Source organism: Cyprinus carpio, chromosome B23 (assembly GCF_018340385.1).
Source record: "Cyprinus carpio isolate SPL01 chromosome B23, ASM1834038v1, whole genome shotgun sequence".
NCBI lineage: Eukaryota > Metazoa > Chordata > Actinopteri > Cypriniformes > Cyprinidae > Cyprinus > Cyprinus carpio.
Window position 1 is genome coordinate 11,340,728 of NC_056619.1, and position 16,671 is coordinate 11,357,398.

At 36.3% G+C, this 16,671-nt stretch overlaps 2 protein-coding genes across 11 annotated transcripts; both read right to left on the reverse strand.

The window, feature by feature from the left end:
* Positions 1–426: 426 nt before the first annotated feature.
* Positions 427–2,422, reverse strand: LOC109054310 (pancreatic progenitor cell differentiation and proliferation factor B). The gene is made up of 5 exons (XM_019071590.2): positions 2,249–2,422; positions 1,656–1,744; positions 1,481–1,558; positions 1,013–1,112; positions 427–839 (listed from the first exon to the last, which is right to left on the reverse strand). Exons 2-5 carry the CDS (start codon positions 1,708–1,710, stop codon positions 716–718), a joined length of 357 nt encoding a protein of 118 aa, XP_018927135.1. The 5' UTR covers positions 1,711–1,744; positions 2,249–2,422; the 3' UTR covers positions 427–715.
* Positions 2,423–4,826: 2,404 nt separating this feature from the next.
* LOC109053904 (tumor protein D54-like) lies at positions 4,827–15,729 on the reverse strand. 10 transcript variants are annotated; one of them, XM_019071191.2, is made up of 9 exons: positions 15,494–15,729; positions 13,814–13,965; positions 13,497–13,645; positions 10,060–10,107; positions 9,155–9,256; positions 7,808–7,834; positions 7,490–7,531; positions 7,133–7,181; positions 4,827–6,448 (listed from the first exon to the last, which is right to left on the reverse strand). In XM_019071191.2, the coding sequence occupies exons 1-9, from the start codon at positions 15,510–15,512 to the stop codon at positions 6,362–6,364; spliced, it is 675 nt and encodes a 224-aa protein (XP_018926736.1). In that variant the 5' UTR covers positions 15,513–15,729; the 3' UTR covers positions 4,827–6,361. The 10 variants fall into 10 exon arrangements, with proteins under 10 accessions (XP_018926736.1, XP_018926735.1, XP_018926739.1 ...); XM_019071190.2 differs by having other exon boundaries at positions 7,490–7,534; XM_019071194.2 differs by lacking the exon at positions 10,060–10,107.
* Positions 15,730–16,671: the final 942 nt, after the last annotated feature.

Below are 16,671 nucleotides of genomic sequence, written 5' to 3' on the forward strand. Positions count from 1 at the left end.
AATAGCATCTCCTCTTGTTGGCAGTGCACTGATATATAGCATTATTGTGCTTTACGGCATCCCAAATTCGAGTCCTGGTTCATGGACCTTTCCTGATCCAGTCCCCCCCGCCTCTCTCTCCCCATCTCGCTTCCGGTCTGAAATACTATCATATCCTAATAAAGGCAGAAATGCCTAAATAAACCTTTAAAAAAAATCCCAATTACAGGGGGGAAAGGCTGAATTTAATTTTTCATTTTAGTATTTGATTATTGCTGCACTTTATTTTAAACAGCTTCTAGTACACTATTATATGTATAGCTAATTTGCATTATATATATATGGAGTCTTTTCTCTTAACTGTTAAGGGGAGATGGTGGTGTATGGTTTCTTTATAATAGAGAATACAAAACATGAAATAAATAAATAGATGTCCAATAGCAGTAGTGGGCTGTTTAAGACCATTTATTGTGCTGAAAAAACACAGGATAAGACAACAACATGTAACAAAAACATTTCCATCAGTGTTAGAGATGTGTAAAAATGTACAAAATTTTTTTTTGCAAGTTTCAGCTCTTCCATTTATTATGTGATATATATATATATAAAACAATGAATAAAAAAAAAAAAAAAAAAAATGTATATATTAAAACAGCCCATTATATGGATGGGAAATTAAAAGAAAAGGGGAGCCTATCCCGTCCCCTAGCGTTGGTGTCCTGATCTGGTGTCCGATTCAGGAATGAGGAGAACTCCCCGCCTCCGACTTGCCTCCATCGCTACTTTCACTCACTTGCCTCATCACCATCTCCCGGGCAATACATGTCACCTGCCCATTGGTCACACTCATCACCCCTGACCTGCAGAGAGCCAGTCAATGAATTTAGAATTTAAAAACTGCTATGTCAAACGAACACCCCTTGTTATGAAATCAAAAATTTGCAACTGCATCTCAGTTAAAAGTGCATCAGCACTTGGCAAGGCCTTCGTGTTACATGCACCAACTTGGGTGAAACTCAATCCAGTGACTCACTTCTGCTGAGCCTCCTCAGTAAGAGTTCCCATACCAGGCTGGTTCTGCTTCCCAAAGAAGAAACTCGACCACCAATGACCAGAATCCTGTTTGGGCAGACCTAAAGCACATTTAAACAACAGGTCAGAACAAGCAAGGCACCACCAGTCTAATCTTCTAATGGATTTAGTACACGATGTAGTCACCAACGCATTCACTGTTAAAGAGTCTCTAAACAAAGGCATGTAGGCTTATGTATGCACGCAAGCAACAGTCCTGTTAGTAATTCACAAAAGTGATTTCCTCAACAGTTGATTACTCAGAAGCAATCAGACGAGTCTCCATTTCAACAGAGCTGTGATGTGGGTGCAAACTGTGCAACTTGCATTGCATAACGTGTGTAAATGTCTTCATGTCATGTCAAAACTGTTGCAATGGAGTATTGATCGAGGTGGGGGGTTGAAAAAACAGGAATGAAGCGTAGCTCACCTGGGTGATGTGGAATAACCTCCCCACTATACTCTGAACTGCCACACGAGCTGCTACTGGATGTAGAGCCAATGCGCCCTGAAAAGGAAGTCTTATAAGGCAAATTCTCTTTATGACGTCAACTGTTAATAGTTGCATTTAAAATAACAGCAAAGCACTGGCAAAGGCAACTTACTTCTGTAGTAGTCGTGAGTAGCAACCAGAGAGCCACTAGATGGGATGGCTGCCATTTTACAGACTTAAATAGTGACTTAGATGGAAACCCTGTGAAGAGATTAAGACATGAATTTAATGTAAATCATACAAACTAGATAATAACTCCTCATCTTAACCCTAAACATGGATTTGAATGATTACAGATAGACTCAGGGAAGGCATTTAAGAGCTTTTATCTCTCACGTGTGGTTTGAAACCTTGTATTGTTTACATATTTGTCTTGTAATTGTTACTCATTATTACACAGTTCAGTGCCAGACCACAAGACTAACCAAACTGAGGTTAAGTCACGAGACATTCATTACAAACAAGCTTCATGCTGCATTTTTCAAACGGCTGCACGAGGAAGTTAACGTTACAGTAATCCCACAGGAATTACAGCAGTTGAGATCACAAAGGAACCGTTTTTGTCTCAAACGTGAGAAAACACACGATTACAGCTAAATACACGACACTAATAGTGTTCGAGTTGTTGTAACGTTACCCTCTTCATATTCTCTGACCCACACAATGAGCACCCTTTAAAATATGAAGCTTAGACCACCACCTCACCTTCTTTTGCCGCTCTTGCAGATGTTATTAGAGCACCCTTCTCAATTCAGTCGGAGGCTTTGGGGAGAAAACGCTAGGCGACGGGGCCCATTTGAAAAGGTTTGGATGGATAAGATCCTCCACGTCCGAAAATATCTACCGCAGTGCTGTCTAACAAAAACAACTCGTTCGTCTCATTTATACAGAGAGATGACGTCGACGGCTAGCCGTGGTGACTGGGGGCGTGGCCTTTCTCCGCTCTATATAAACCCCTCAGCGCGGAACCGGATCAAACCAGCGGAAGCAAGGCTGGAACAGCTGGTGCTCTGGTTCTGGAACTGTTCAGAAAATACATAGACATTGGTCTTGCAATAAATTGCGTCCAAAATACGTCAAAAGGTTATCAATAAATATACATAAACAAATGAATCACGAAATGGCATAGTGTTGCCCTTAGGCAACAAACGTGTCAGCCAAAAAGTCAGAAAATCAGTATTCCTTTTTGATAAATAAATTAGGTGGTTGAATAATATATCCCCTTAATGTGCTAAATCAATTGTTTGGTTAGTTCACTTTTAAAATATTCATAACATAAAAAACACACATAACAGTTGACAAAGTAACACAGTTAACAGGTGAGAATGAACTTATTATCTAAAAGCATTTTAAACACACACACATTATAATATATATATATATATATACAAAGCTATATATATATATATATATATACACACACATATATATATATGTATATATATATACACATACACACAAATATATATATATATATATATATATATATATATATATATATATATATATATATATATATATATATATATATATAAATAACGTTAATAAATAAATAAATACACACACACACACATATATACACACACACACACACACACACACACACACACACACACACACACATATGTATATATATACACACACACACACACAAATATATATATATCATCATGACAGTTCAAGTTGTAAGGACTTATACAAAAACACTTTATCAGTCATGACTAGGCAGAAATAGATATATGCCAAATCTATAATATTATATAGGTTTATGTCAATCATGAAGAATTCTGAATGCTTTTTAACCTTTGACAAAAGTGAATATAATAGTTATATAATATTATGGATATGGAGTTCATATAAGTGTAGCCGTGATTAGATCAGTTAAGTTTATCCATTGTTTTCCATGGTTTTAGGCAATTCCTATGTAATTTCTGTGTAATGACAATAGTTTGTGAATATTTATTTTTATCAACAACACTCAGTGGGAGCATAAATTGACACTAAATTGCCAACACTGTCAGCCGTGTTAATCCTTGTCAGCTGTGTTACAGTTGATGGGTAACACAGTTGACATTTCGGCCATTTTTGGTGCCTGGTGCAAACTGCTGACCTTGGAATTGTTAGTACATGACCTTGATTAACTTTTGTTTTTATATTCTTTCTCTACATATTTATAAATATAACATATGACGCAAGTTCATCAGAACATGTTGATAACACAGTTGACGGTCAATTAATCTACTCTATGTGCAGACAATAACAAATTTCCCTCCAAAAAAGGAAAATACATCATGTGGATGTTGGACATGTGACTCAACCCTCTTTCTCATAATTTAATGATTTTTTGGACAAATACTTATAAGAAATATATACAGAAACATGTATTTTTAGAGCTAATCTGAAGAGCAAAACCCCAAAAACAGCACATTCCAGTATAAAATGTCAGTTTTTGCAATATAAAAGATAGATATTTGTTGGATTTTTGTATTAAATGAATTAGAAATGTCCCCTAATATAAAAGTGATCATTGTTTGAAGTGAAAAGTTATTGAAAAAAATCTTATAAATATTCTGATGAAAACATAAACAAATATATATATATATATATATATATATATATATATATAGCTTTATTAGCCATAAAGGACCATTTGGGAAAAATAGATTAATAAACATAAACAACAAAGAACAAAATAAGTCAAATAGTTTTATTAACTGTGTTATAATTGTTGTCACCGTTTTGAACATGGGTCCACAAAGAATACAACATAAAATTTAATTTAAACAATTTTAATTAAATTTCTAACCATTAGCTAATTAATATTGGTAACAAATCATCTGACAAATTATACATTACACAATAGCAATTACTATAAGATAGCCATAAAGTCTTAACTAGAAAATCTATCTTTTTATACCGGGAGTACCTGGGCTGGCTGAATCAGTCCTATAGTCTGTAAAGCAGACGTGCTCAAACGTTTACTATGAAGGGCCAAATATCAAACTTGACTGAAGGCCCTGGATCAAAAGTAAATGTTACATTTTATCCAACTCTATAATATTTACATTTCTAGTCAAATTTAAATCTACATATATTTCAACGCAACAATAAAACAGATGCTAAAACACAAAGAGAAGTTGAAAAGATATCCTCCAATGGCACGTTTGCGTAAAATGTGTGAAGAGCCTGTAGAAGCTCAGGGCCTCTCCAGTAAGTGCTTTACTGCCACCTCCTGGCATATTTATGTCACTAACATGAAAGGAAGAGGAAAGCGCAAACCAAATGCCATTTGAAAGAATGCTTTATTGATATACAGACAACTGACAAAAATAATTGAAACATTACACCACTGTTGTTCTAAATGAAAACAAACTGAACCTTTAAATCTAAATAGCTAGGATGAAATCTCTAATTTAAAGCTATATGGTGCCTGTTCCCTAAACAACAACCTCCCGAAAATGACTACTCAAAATTATAAAAAAAGAAGTCCTTTTCCTCTGAATGTTCACAATCTTTTCACCGTTTGTGTACAGGTGTATCCACACAATTCTATGGCATCACACATGTATTCCAGCAGAAAAACACGTGATGTTGGCGTCTCATCATCTGCACCAGTCAGTCAAATGTATGTAATCCCTTGCATTTCACCCAATGAGGCATGTAATTGTGTGTAATATACTGAAAAAAGGCCACCCACTGACACCCATATAAGTGAATGAAATAGCAGAATAGAACAGATAAAAATGAAGAAAAATAAGAGATTACACTTGCTAATAATGAAATATACTCCAATATCTTTCAGGTAAAAAGTGACTGTGCTATCATACAGACAACACTAGTGTTCACGTCTGTTGGGAAAAATCAACAAATGCCACTAACAAAAGAAATTCGGCTTATTTAGCAGGACTTACTCGCCACTTGACATTTTGGATTTGTGCACATGAAAGTAACTGCCTTTTTATTTCTTAAAATTGAACAGTGATCCTTGTGATGTGATAGTTTGTGTGTGTGTAACATTCTGGCAACAAAAAGTCTATGGCATCTACTAACTGGCACACACAGCATGGCACAAAGCAAAGGCAAGCGATTTCCGATGTCAACAGCAGAAATAAAACATTCCCATCAATGAAAAAAACAAACAAACTGAACAATCAAGAAAGAGCACAGGTAAAAAAAAATTAAAAAATAAAAAAAACAACAAAAAAGCAAAAAACAACTTTGTGTAACATGTTTTTACCAGCAACAGACCAATAACGCAATAGAGAGTGCGAGTGTAAGGCCGACTGAGAAGGTCAGACATTCACCAGGTGTACAGCAAAGCATCGCTTCACATTGTACGGAGAGTAAAAAAAACAACTCAACTGAATGCTCAGCAGCAAGTTTCTTTTCTTTATTGGTCTAAAATCCTCCCCCCTTCAGATTTAAATGTTTCTTCTTCTTGTATTTTGTACCCCTCTGCCGCCTGATGAATGCTGCTTGGCAGTACTGTTTAAATATAGTTATTTATATTCCTTTATAGTCGTATATAGATAAAAGTTATGTAAAAACATTATGCAAAGCAGTGTAAAATAGTTTCTAATACAAAATGATTTATCATTTGTCTTCTTTTGTACAACCTGTGATGATTTCATGTCACAGAATCTGTACTACGTGTGTGTTTTCAGTGAGATGAGCAAGCACATGCTAGCAGTAGGTGGAGGGGTATCAAAGGAGACAGAGGAAGGAGGGATGAAAGAATTAAGAGAGAATGGGAGAACTGGGAGAACGGAAGTGTGGGTGTAGTCAGGATTCACAAAGAATGAGATGAGTGTTTAAATCTCAGAACGGAGCGTTGTCCTGCACCGGGTTGGACTCGTTCGGAGAGTGAGCACTTTCACCATTGGCTTTGCCCCCAACCACCTTGTACTGAGACACACAAACAGAAAAACCATTTAGAAACAGTTCCCAGGATAAAGAGTACAAAAAGCATGCGTCAAGTACTGAGATATGCTCTACACAACATTTTTTTAAAGAAAAGTTTACATTTAGTGATTAAACTATTATCTGATGTAATTATAAAGTAAAAAGTTTCAAAATATATTATTATTTTCAAAAGTCATTCAGTTTTTTGGGGGGAAAATTGGCCTTGAGGGACTTTAAGGGCTCTCCATACAACATTGGTAATAATAAATGTTTCTTAAGCAGTAAATCAGAATATTAATGATTTCTGAAAGATCATGTGACACTGAAGACTGGAGTAATGATGCTGAAAATTCAGCTTTGCCTTTACAGTAATAAATTCAATTTTAAAATATATTAAAATAGAGAAGAGTTGTTTCAAATTGTAATAATTTTTCACAATATTAAAATGTACTGTTTTTTTCCCAAATAAATGCAGAATTGGTCTGCATACGTGACTTTCTAAAAGTCTTAATAGTGTATTTGATATAATTTCTTGTTTTCGGTTACTGCACGATTGTACCACATGACTTTTATCTGGTGGACAAAAGTCTGTCACTTTAAATATATTAAATGTATTTTTGAATAAATTAATAGATCTGCCAAAAATGAGCATCATGTCACTGACCCAGTTTCAAAAGTGAGCCTTACCTTGATGTTTCCAACTTTGTCCTCAAAAGATTTGAAGGTTGGAGAGTTCCTATTTAATGAAACATGCATTAATCCCAGAACTCACAGCAGAAGAAACATTACAATTAGACATGAGCAAGTGGGCTCAGTAAAGTAACTGGCAGATTAACGGTTAAACACCACAAGCATGCAAAGAAAAACTTTTATCGAGCTGTATGAGAATATTCAATCCAGCAGTTTAAACAGTTTAGTAATATTTGTTTTGATTTAAAAAAAAAAAAAGTGTATTTTTTTTTCTCACAAATGACTAACATTTTAATGTCTAATGAATCAGAAACCATTTGAGTTGAGGGGCAGTGGTTTACACTAGTACTTTACCTCATAGTTGGCATACTTATTGAATGGCGAATGGAGTAGTTGCTACTTCAAAAGCATTAAAAGGAGAAAAAGTTGTGTGTATTAGCAAGCAAGCAGCACAGCAAGTGAGAGATCAGCTGGGTTACACCACACACAGACTGCTAGATCTTTAAAAATCACATTTGTTCACACATAAAATAGCACTGGAATCATGCATAATCAAAATCAGCTGGGTTTGGAGCATAATTAAATACATTTTTTTAAAATTAAATGGGCTTGGTATTACAAACAGAGCTCCGTGTTAAGCATTCACTTTTTGATGACATTAATCAGTCTTACCCAAAGGAGTTAGAGAAAGGAAGAGCTCTGTAGACCAAGCAAGGGCAGCGTTTAAAAAGAAAGGGGGAATACAAAAGCAATCAGGTTGGCCAAAGCAAGCAGGAAGAACAAATTATGAGAACTATTGTTCTGATATTGAGGGAATATGGAGAACGGTGAAATGAACCAAAAAACAATCCAACCATTACATGGGGGTGAATACGATGGATGGATGTAAACGACACAAACAATGATAAAAGTGGATAGTAAATTTGAGTTATAAAATTATTTGTCTGATGAATGAAAGATGACATTTTGATCAACAGAGCAGCAGTTTTAGTTCATAAAACATTGCTAAAGTTTTTGATCTGTTGAATGAAGCTATTAGCTTCTCTTTATCACACACTAGAGACTGATCTTTCGAGCAGCTAATGATTTAGATACTTATAACTAAGTCTCATGCCCTCTGCATGTCAGAACACTGAGCATCTACTACCAACAGGTAATGTTCAATAGAAGGAAACTCAGGCTTTCATAAAACTCCTTCTCTTCTGCCTTCTGTTTGTGTTAGGAGTGGTGAGGGAAGTTAAATAAATGTGTGCAAATAATGCTAAGAACAGAGACAGCCTTTGCAGTAAGTAAGTGAATCAGGAGCCAGGAAAACAAGTTAGGTAGAGCTTGTGTTCATCATATGAGGAGTAAAACAACCGTTGTGGCTCTGCTGACTGTGGCTGCACTGCATTTACACTCATTACGGATAATAATGGCTTCACTGTGATGAAGAACGGCAGCAGGATATGACACAAATGCAAAAGCATGGATCAATAACCAAAGAGAGCAGGGACAGAGGAAACACAGGCATGAAGGCTTTGTTCACACTCTATGCAAATCCAATTCAGTTTCTAAACCAATCTTTTGTTTGCACTATTATTTCATCAGACTTCAGCGCACGCATGTATGTTGTTTGGACTGTATTTTCTTTCTTTTTTGGAATTCAGAATCAATGAATTTTGGGTGGATTTTTGTTACATGTCTAAACAAAGCCAAAGACAGAATGAATAAAATCAAAGGCATGTGATGGAGATCCAATATAAGTCCATGAAATGCCATATAAACACACACACACACACACACACACACACACACACACACACACACACACACACACACACACACACACTAACCAGGAAACATGTGTTAGTCAATTCATTTTACCCCCCAAAAAAACAAATTAAGTAAAAACATGCAAGTTAAACGAAAAGATGCAAATTTAAGTGATTGCAGAGTCACACTGTTATTTGTGACTGGAATAAGACTACTACAGAAAAACAGGAAGAACAGGGGTGGGCATTTTGACTTGTGCCATACCTCATGTCACCCAGTTTCCTGCTGATGGCTGTGCCAACAGTGGAGAGGGCAGCTGAGGTCTTCTGTCCAGCCTGAGACAGCGTTTCCTGAGTCTTTTTGTACCTGTAAGAGGCAGAATGCAAAGAGAAAAGGATGTGGGGGAGGGAGGGGGAGAGAAAATACAAAAATCATGAAACCCTTCAATGTCCATGAACCTCTCTACTTCTCAGGAATTAGTCAACATGACCACAGCCTCCAGATGACAAAAACCAGACAGAACCCTTAAAGTCATCCAAGGAATGTTAGTTGTTCATACACTACCATTCAAAAGTTTTGGGTAAGATTCAGTTTTTAAAGAAACTGATACTTTTTTTTTTAGAAAGGACACATTACATTAATCAAAAGATACAAATGCAAAAACAAAAAAAATTACAAACTATTTCAAATAAAAACAAATCATTCTAAATTTAAAATTCATAAAACAACAAATAAAAATGGAAAAAAAATTACTCACATTTTCCATAAATACATATAGCAGCAAAATGGTTTTAAATGTTTTCCACAGGATCATGATTTCTAAATCAATCTGAAGAGACTGGATTTTGTAATAATATTTCATAATATTAAGGTTTTACTATATTATTGATTAAATAAATGCAGCATTGGTAAGAATAAAAGAAAAAAAATTGTTACAGATATCAAACTTAAATGGTAATGCACATCTTACAGAGTAAGCACATTTGCAATTGCAATTGACACTACTTAGAAATGCAATATATGGTTGTATTATCTAATAACCCAGCAAAAATATCCATGAAGCATAGCAAGCCACCTTAAATCAATCTTTTAACCCTTCATGACCTCAATGAGACCAGAAAACATCCTTGAAAACACACAAAATGAATGTAAAGAATGAAGTAACTCACACTTCAGAGCTGGCAATGTCATCCAGAGTGGCAGAAGCTGAAAGATATCTACAGTACAAACGAACAGGGTAATACATTCAGATCTCTGCTCTCTTAAACACAACGTGCTATAAACACACACACATACAACATTCCATTTCAAAAATGATGATTATACAGTTATGTTGCCTCACAAACAAAACACAAGCACTGGTAATCTGCACAGCCAGAGAAAGACAACACCGGGTTTTTCGACATCCTCCTTAAACACACAAGCTCCTGCTGTTTAACTTGTGTGCTCAAATACAATGTGTGAGTATACTGGAGCTTTCAGTTTCAAGCACAAAAAGTCCCAGACAGAAAATCTTGAACATTACAAAGCACCTTGGCTAATGGGAAATAAATAGCATGTTAGCAAAGGGGATATTGCAAAGTGGATCCTGATGTAATATTCATGACTACAGCAAGTGCACAAAACCGCAGAATGGACTAAGGAAGCATTAATTGGCCTTTACCGCTACAGACGTGGCATTCATTCATCTGAACATGACTAGACTTTCCTTGCACAAACACCGCAGACGTGTCTGTCTGAATGTGATTCACACTGTGTGTGTTAGATCTCTCACACACTCGTGATAACGTAGCCTGTCTGACAGGTTCAGCTAAACCTCCAATTACATCAGGACCGCCACTAAAAGTCATGAGACCCGTGGAAAGCCATAGAGGACCTTAGTCTCATTTCCAGAGTATCCCTCTTATGACAGCCCTGTCTACTGTAATACAATTTAACTTAAAAAAAAAAAAAAAAAAAAACTAAATTTGGTCAAAGTGTTTGTTCCTCTGACTTTTTTTGATGTGTTATGCAAAACGGCAGTGGCTTCAACACAAAATATAATATTACAACACAACCTATATGACAATTCAATTATATTATAATCAAACTAGTGCACCTTTGTTTAATATTTTGTAAAAGTACACACACTAACATTCAAAAGTTTGGGGTCAGTATGATCCCAGTATGATTTTTTTTTTTTTTTTTTTACAAGCAAGGACACATTAAATTGTTCGAAGTGAGAGCAATAACTTCTAGTCAACGAATCCTGTAAATATATGAAAACAGAAATATTAAGCAGCATAGCTGTGTTTAATATTAATTATAGTATGAAATGTTTATAGGGCATCAAATCAAGCATATTAGAATGATTTCTGAAAGATCATGTGACTCAAAAGACTGGAGTAATGATGCTGAAAATTCAGCTTGGTCTTCACATGAATAAATTACATTTTAAAATGTTAAAATTGAAAACAGTTATTTTAAACTGTAATAATATTTCACAATATTACTCTTTTTAAATCACCTTTGTTCAAATAAATGCAGCCTTGTTGTGCTTAGGTGACGTTTTTAAAAAAATCATACATCAACCCCAATCTTCTATCAAACTTTTGAATAGTAGTGTATATACAGTATAGAGATGATTTAATGTAGAGATTAATTATTAGAAGACATAAACAAAGCACTGTTATAGAGATTAATAATTTCAACAAGCAAGGATGTGAACAGCTGATTTGAATTTCAGCGGCTGATAATTCAGGCATGGTACATGAACACAGCAGAACTTTTAAAGAAGCGAACAGCTGGAGGATCCTGAGTATTTCAGAGATGGAATACTATGCATGGGTGGACAGAGAGACTGTGAAGGGGAAAAGAAAGAAGAGTCAAAAATATCTGAGACATGATAAAGTGTTTCAGACGCCCACTTCGACTAAAAAGCAAAAATACCTCTGGCCATCATCATGTGGCAAAAGTTTCAGTTAGTCGAGTGGAGCATTTATGGGGCTGATAAATACGTACATTGTACAGCATGTTACAAGAGATCAGATCATAGCATCTCTGTTTGAGAGGCAGGTTTTAGTGATTTGTGTTGGGCTGTATTTGATATGCATGGTTTTATTTAACCCTACAAAGAGTGGAGCATTTGAACACCTGAATCTATATTTGATGCACTGCATCCATTGATTTGTGATCACCAGAGCAGAAAAAACCCCAAGGCAGCAGTTAGGTCTATATCTTCTCCTAAAACACTCTGGCTTCAGGTGTTCAAAAGCTCAATTCTCACTGACAGGTCGAGAGTAGGTGAGAGAAGTTCATGCATTCACTGCAAATACATGCCGATGCGGTCAAACACTCACATATCACACCCTGCAACCTTCTCATTCCACTGGCCCAGCTTCTCTGACATCACCACATAGCTAAAAAACACAGGCGTTGTTATGTGCTGCCTACAGCAGAGCTCAACGGCACAGCACTACAGCAAAATATGGTGTTACTGATAATTACCTCTGACTGAATACAAACCAACAACTCCATGGTTTGAAGTACTGACAGACTGAAATACTGGCTAGGCAAATTATTCTGCTGATATTTGGCCATTTTGAGTCGCCAGTGGCTAATTTGAATATATTGGAGTAGATACTGTGCAAAATAAATGCTTACTTTTGTGTGCACATTTTATGGACAATGAACATTATGAATAACAGGCTGATATAACAGGCACTTTATCCTAAACTTTATCCTGATTACGCTATAACAAAAATGAAATCACATGTTTTGGTAGGCTAACATTAGACTAACAAACTAGTAGTCAACTGCACATTAAGGCAGTCTTGGCCTACACAACCTCAGGTTATTGAGGTCCCAAGGTACTGACCAGGACCATAACCTCAGGAAAGTCCTGTAAAATACTACACATACTCATAAAACCACCAAAGTTTTTCCACCTACAGGATCAAAAACAGCAAACATCTGTTGTTTGTCTAAGATCTTGAGAGTCACACTCGAACCAATGGCCATGAGCTCCAGCTTGGAACACAATAAATGGTGGTGATTCATGCCTGAGTCGACTACAATCCTCCCACAGAGACCTTTGAAACCGGACTGCCATTTTTCAACTGATAAAATAATCACACTGAAGGACTTTCAGCTGACGGCATATAATATGCACAGAAAACAATGGTCATCTCATCTATCTGAACAGGCACTCAAGAGCTTTTTCTAATGCTTTCATTTGATAATGTACAATCCTGCAGAAAATGCAACTGGACACCTGCGACTCTTTATTTTTAGGCTGATTTCCAGCAGCATAAAGCGAGAGGAATGTGTGTGCGTGCTGGAAGAGAGCGCATTGAAGCTGGATTAGTTAGAAAGGCTTCAGTTCTCCCATGAATTCCTCCGCTGACAGAACCAGCTTGCATCTCCCATCATGCAGTCGTTACCCATTTGCCACTTCAACAAACCCTTTTATTTCTAAATTTTGTCCAGAATTATGTCATCACTGTCATTCCTGCAGGGTCTGTGAAAGAGGTTTAGGGTTCGACTTTGCATATGGCAACCCAGAAGACTGTATCTGTTACCTCCTGGGTTTGAGTAAGCAGGACATATAGAAGGAATGCATTCTTACGCATTTGAGGTCTGGACGTCCTGCCAGCTTTTGGTGATGTTTTGTTTGATCTCGCTCAGGGGGCTCAGGCCCAGTTTACGCTTCAGCTCTGATGCATGGTGCTCTTTAGCCGACAGCACCTGCCGCAAGGTGTGGATCTCCTCCTCAACCTAACAGGATGCCACGATTTGTTTAAAGACATAAACAATAACATGAATATATGAATTACTTCTATTTATAATGGATCACTTTGAATTATCAGCCCTGATCTTAAGATATACTGGAGAAGATGAGCACATCATCAAACCTCTGGTCATGCAGTGGCTGTTGGTGTTTACCTTGGTGAGCTCCAGTCTCAGTTCCTCGGCCTCCTCCTCTGTCAGACCCGGAGGGAGAGTCCCAGGACTCACAGCGGCTGCCCCCCTCTCTTCAGGCACGTCTGAGAGAGAGTCAGAGCCCAGGCCTTTATGTGGAGAGTTCAGATTGATGTCTGAAAAAATTATTTATGAAAATATATAGTCAAACCAAAAATTATTTAGACACCAGATTAATTTTTTATTTTTTTTTTACTAGTTGGTGCAGGACACTATAGTTCATTTAGGACAGCAAAATAAACTGTGACATATTATACCCAAAAATTCTTCATACAGTGGACTTCCAGTAAAACTGATACAAATTTGGGGCTAAACATTATTTTGGTCTTTGACCTAGCCATGTTTTGCTTAAGTGTTTTTTCTTTAATTGCTAATGCAACCTTTATACATCACAGACTGAACAAAATTAAGCAATGCTTGGTAATTGGTTGACCTAAATTGGTATTATCTAATTGTGTACTTAAATGTAACAGCTGACAGCTATTCAACCAAATTCATTACACAAATACCTTTCTATCAAAGTCATCTGATGTTATCAGATGAATTTGCTCTGACACAGTTTAACTCTGAGTTCCTGTCATATTTTATTACCATTTTCTAAACTACAGCGAATGAACTGTGATAATGTGATAAACGTTGACTAAATACATTTTGGTTTGACTGTATTTATGTCATTCAAATTGCTGCAGAAATTGCACTGTAACTAACACGTGTATTTGAGGGTATGTATTGACACAATTCACTTATAGCAGCTATATTTAAATTTATAGAAAATGAAAAAAAAAACCAAAAATGTACCTTTTCCATAGTAAATACATAAAATTTTCGACCAATCAAAGGCTTTCTAAAATGACATAACTAAAGCTTATTAATCCTTCGATTTGTTCCAACCAAATGTACCTTTTCCATAGTAAATACATAACCACAAAAAAGAAAAAGCCCTTGTTTATCATTTAATTATGTTATTTATCCTGTCAGCATGAACCTATGATCACTCTTCACACAAACATTTTATCTAAACAGCAGAAATTTCAGTACAATGAAAGTGAGTGAAAATGCATTTATATAACTACATATAACATACAGTGCATTGTTCATATATTTATTGTTTATATACATTTTTTTCAGGCATTCAATGTGCACAGTTCAAAGGTTTGATCAAACAGTTAATTTGGGTCAGTCTGTGAAAGAGATGTCACGTGAGTCTGAGCTATATTAATGAGACATATTATCTATTTAAATAGCATCACATAATATGGCACAACACATAAAGGAGTGGTGTTGTCTTTACTAATGGTTTAATAATAATAATAATAATAATATCCCAAATCCAAGCTGAAAATCGCCACGCCTCAAGCGCACACATCACACAAACACCGACAAACGGAACCATAATTTTCATCTGTGATTTCGATGTAAATCAAATTTCTGTAACGCAAACACCTGCACTCTGCCTCGGAGTGTTTTTGTTCTGCATTAGTAACCTGATCGCCCGCCCTGCCCTGATCTCCCCTTCACCACCACACATCCACAACGCTGGGATCCGGAGATAAGGCTACAGTTAACCGTACTCTACATTACGCCATAAACGCTTGTATCCATCCAAAGTTTGTGTTTGTGTTGGATTGCTTTGTTTTTGTTTACCTTGATTGGCGGAATCCATGTCGTCGGTTGAGAGCTCCAAAAAGTCGTCTTGACAGTTACGCAATTCAGAGGGGAAAAGCTCTGGGAGACGTAAATACGTGTCTTCCCTCTATTACCAAAACATCCAAAAGCGCTTGACAAGTCAACACAGGATCTCGAGCGACCAGCCAGCTCAGCTCAGCTTGAAGAGCTGCCCAAGTGCTTTCCTTCCGGCGCCCTGAGATGACGTCTACTGCGTCCTGAGATCAACCAAATAGCTGAGAAAAACATAACTGGCCCAGCCCAGACCGTTATTTCGTTTTAGGAAAATCTAGCAGGTCGGTGCTTAAGTGCTTAAGAGAAGCATGTCATTTACAATGAACAAACTAGATACTAGAAACCGCACGCATTAAACTGTAAAAGTTTTTCTACAAATGCCATGGTTAAACTTCTCTTCAGAGATGCGTTCACGGAGCGAAATCAATCGGTGAAGCGATTCTAGAATCAACAGCTTACCGACTCACTGATTGAACCGAGAACGTCTATAATCACGAAATCAAAACTGACTAACGTTATTCTTATTTTTATGAAACATAGCCGTTTTTATTATACGTTTTTTTTTAATCCGTGCACATTATTATTTTATACAATATTGCAGTGTTTATAAACGATTTATTCATGCACACAGGCTAATTATTTAAATATTTATGTGCCTTTAATCAAAACAACTTCCTTGCAACGTCAGTGTTTCTGATATTCCACTCGGAGTCAAAACAACAATCAGATTCATTCCAGATGGACAAAATCCCGTCCTGCATTTTACTCATTTCAGAACCAAATATGTCACAATTGGGAAGAAAAGACAGTTGAAACTTTCAATTCGATGTTAATCATACAAAGCCCCGCAAGACATGTGGAAGAAAATTTTTTATATTGTGCCACAAATTAGAAATTTGTTCCCACATCTTGACTGTGGGCTTATTTTATTATTTTGTTGATTTAATCATAAATTGCTCCCTCCTTTCTATTTAGTTAAATCGTAGCCCACAAATTAGGCTACCTAAAACGAGGGAATGAATTAACAAATTGAAAAAAAATCTTAATTCATGGCCACGTTTTTCCTTTGCATGTCCTGTGCTCTGCTCTGTAACCAAAAATAAACTCATTTGTATTTGTCTGACACAATGAGGAAAACACAA

Excerpts from the sequence above, each read along its gene's own strand:
- LOC109054310 (XM_019071590.2), bottom strand. The coding sequence starts at position 1,710 with ATGGCAGCCATCCCATCTAGTGGCTCTCTGGTTGCTACTCACGACTAC. Across the intron at positions 1,113-1,480 it reads GGTTATTCCACATCACCCAG|GTCTGCCCAAACAGGATTCT; the intron begins GTGAGCTACGCT and ends AATGTGCTTTAG. Across the intron at positions 840-1,012 it reads ACTGAGGAGGCTCAGCAGAA|GTCAGGGGTGATGAGTGTGA; the intron begins GTGAGTCACTGG and ends GGCTCTCTGCAG.
- LOC109053904 (XM_019071190.2), bottom strand. Across the intron at positions 7,182-7,489 it reads ATAAGTATGCCAACTATGAG|GAACTCTCCAACCTTCAAAT; the intron begins GTAAAGTACTAG and ends TTCATTAAATAG. Across the intron at positions 6,449-7,132 it reads ACAAAGTTGGAAACATCAAG|TACAAGGTGGTTGGGGGCAA; the intron begins GTAAGGCTCACT and ends TGTGTGTCTCAG.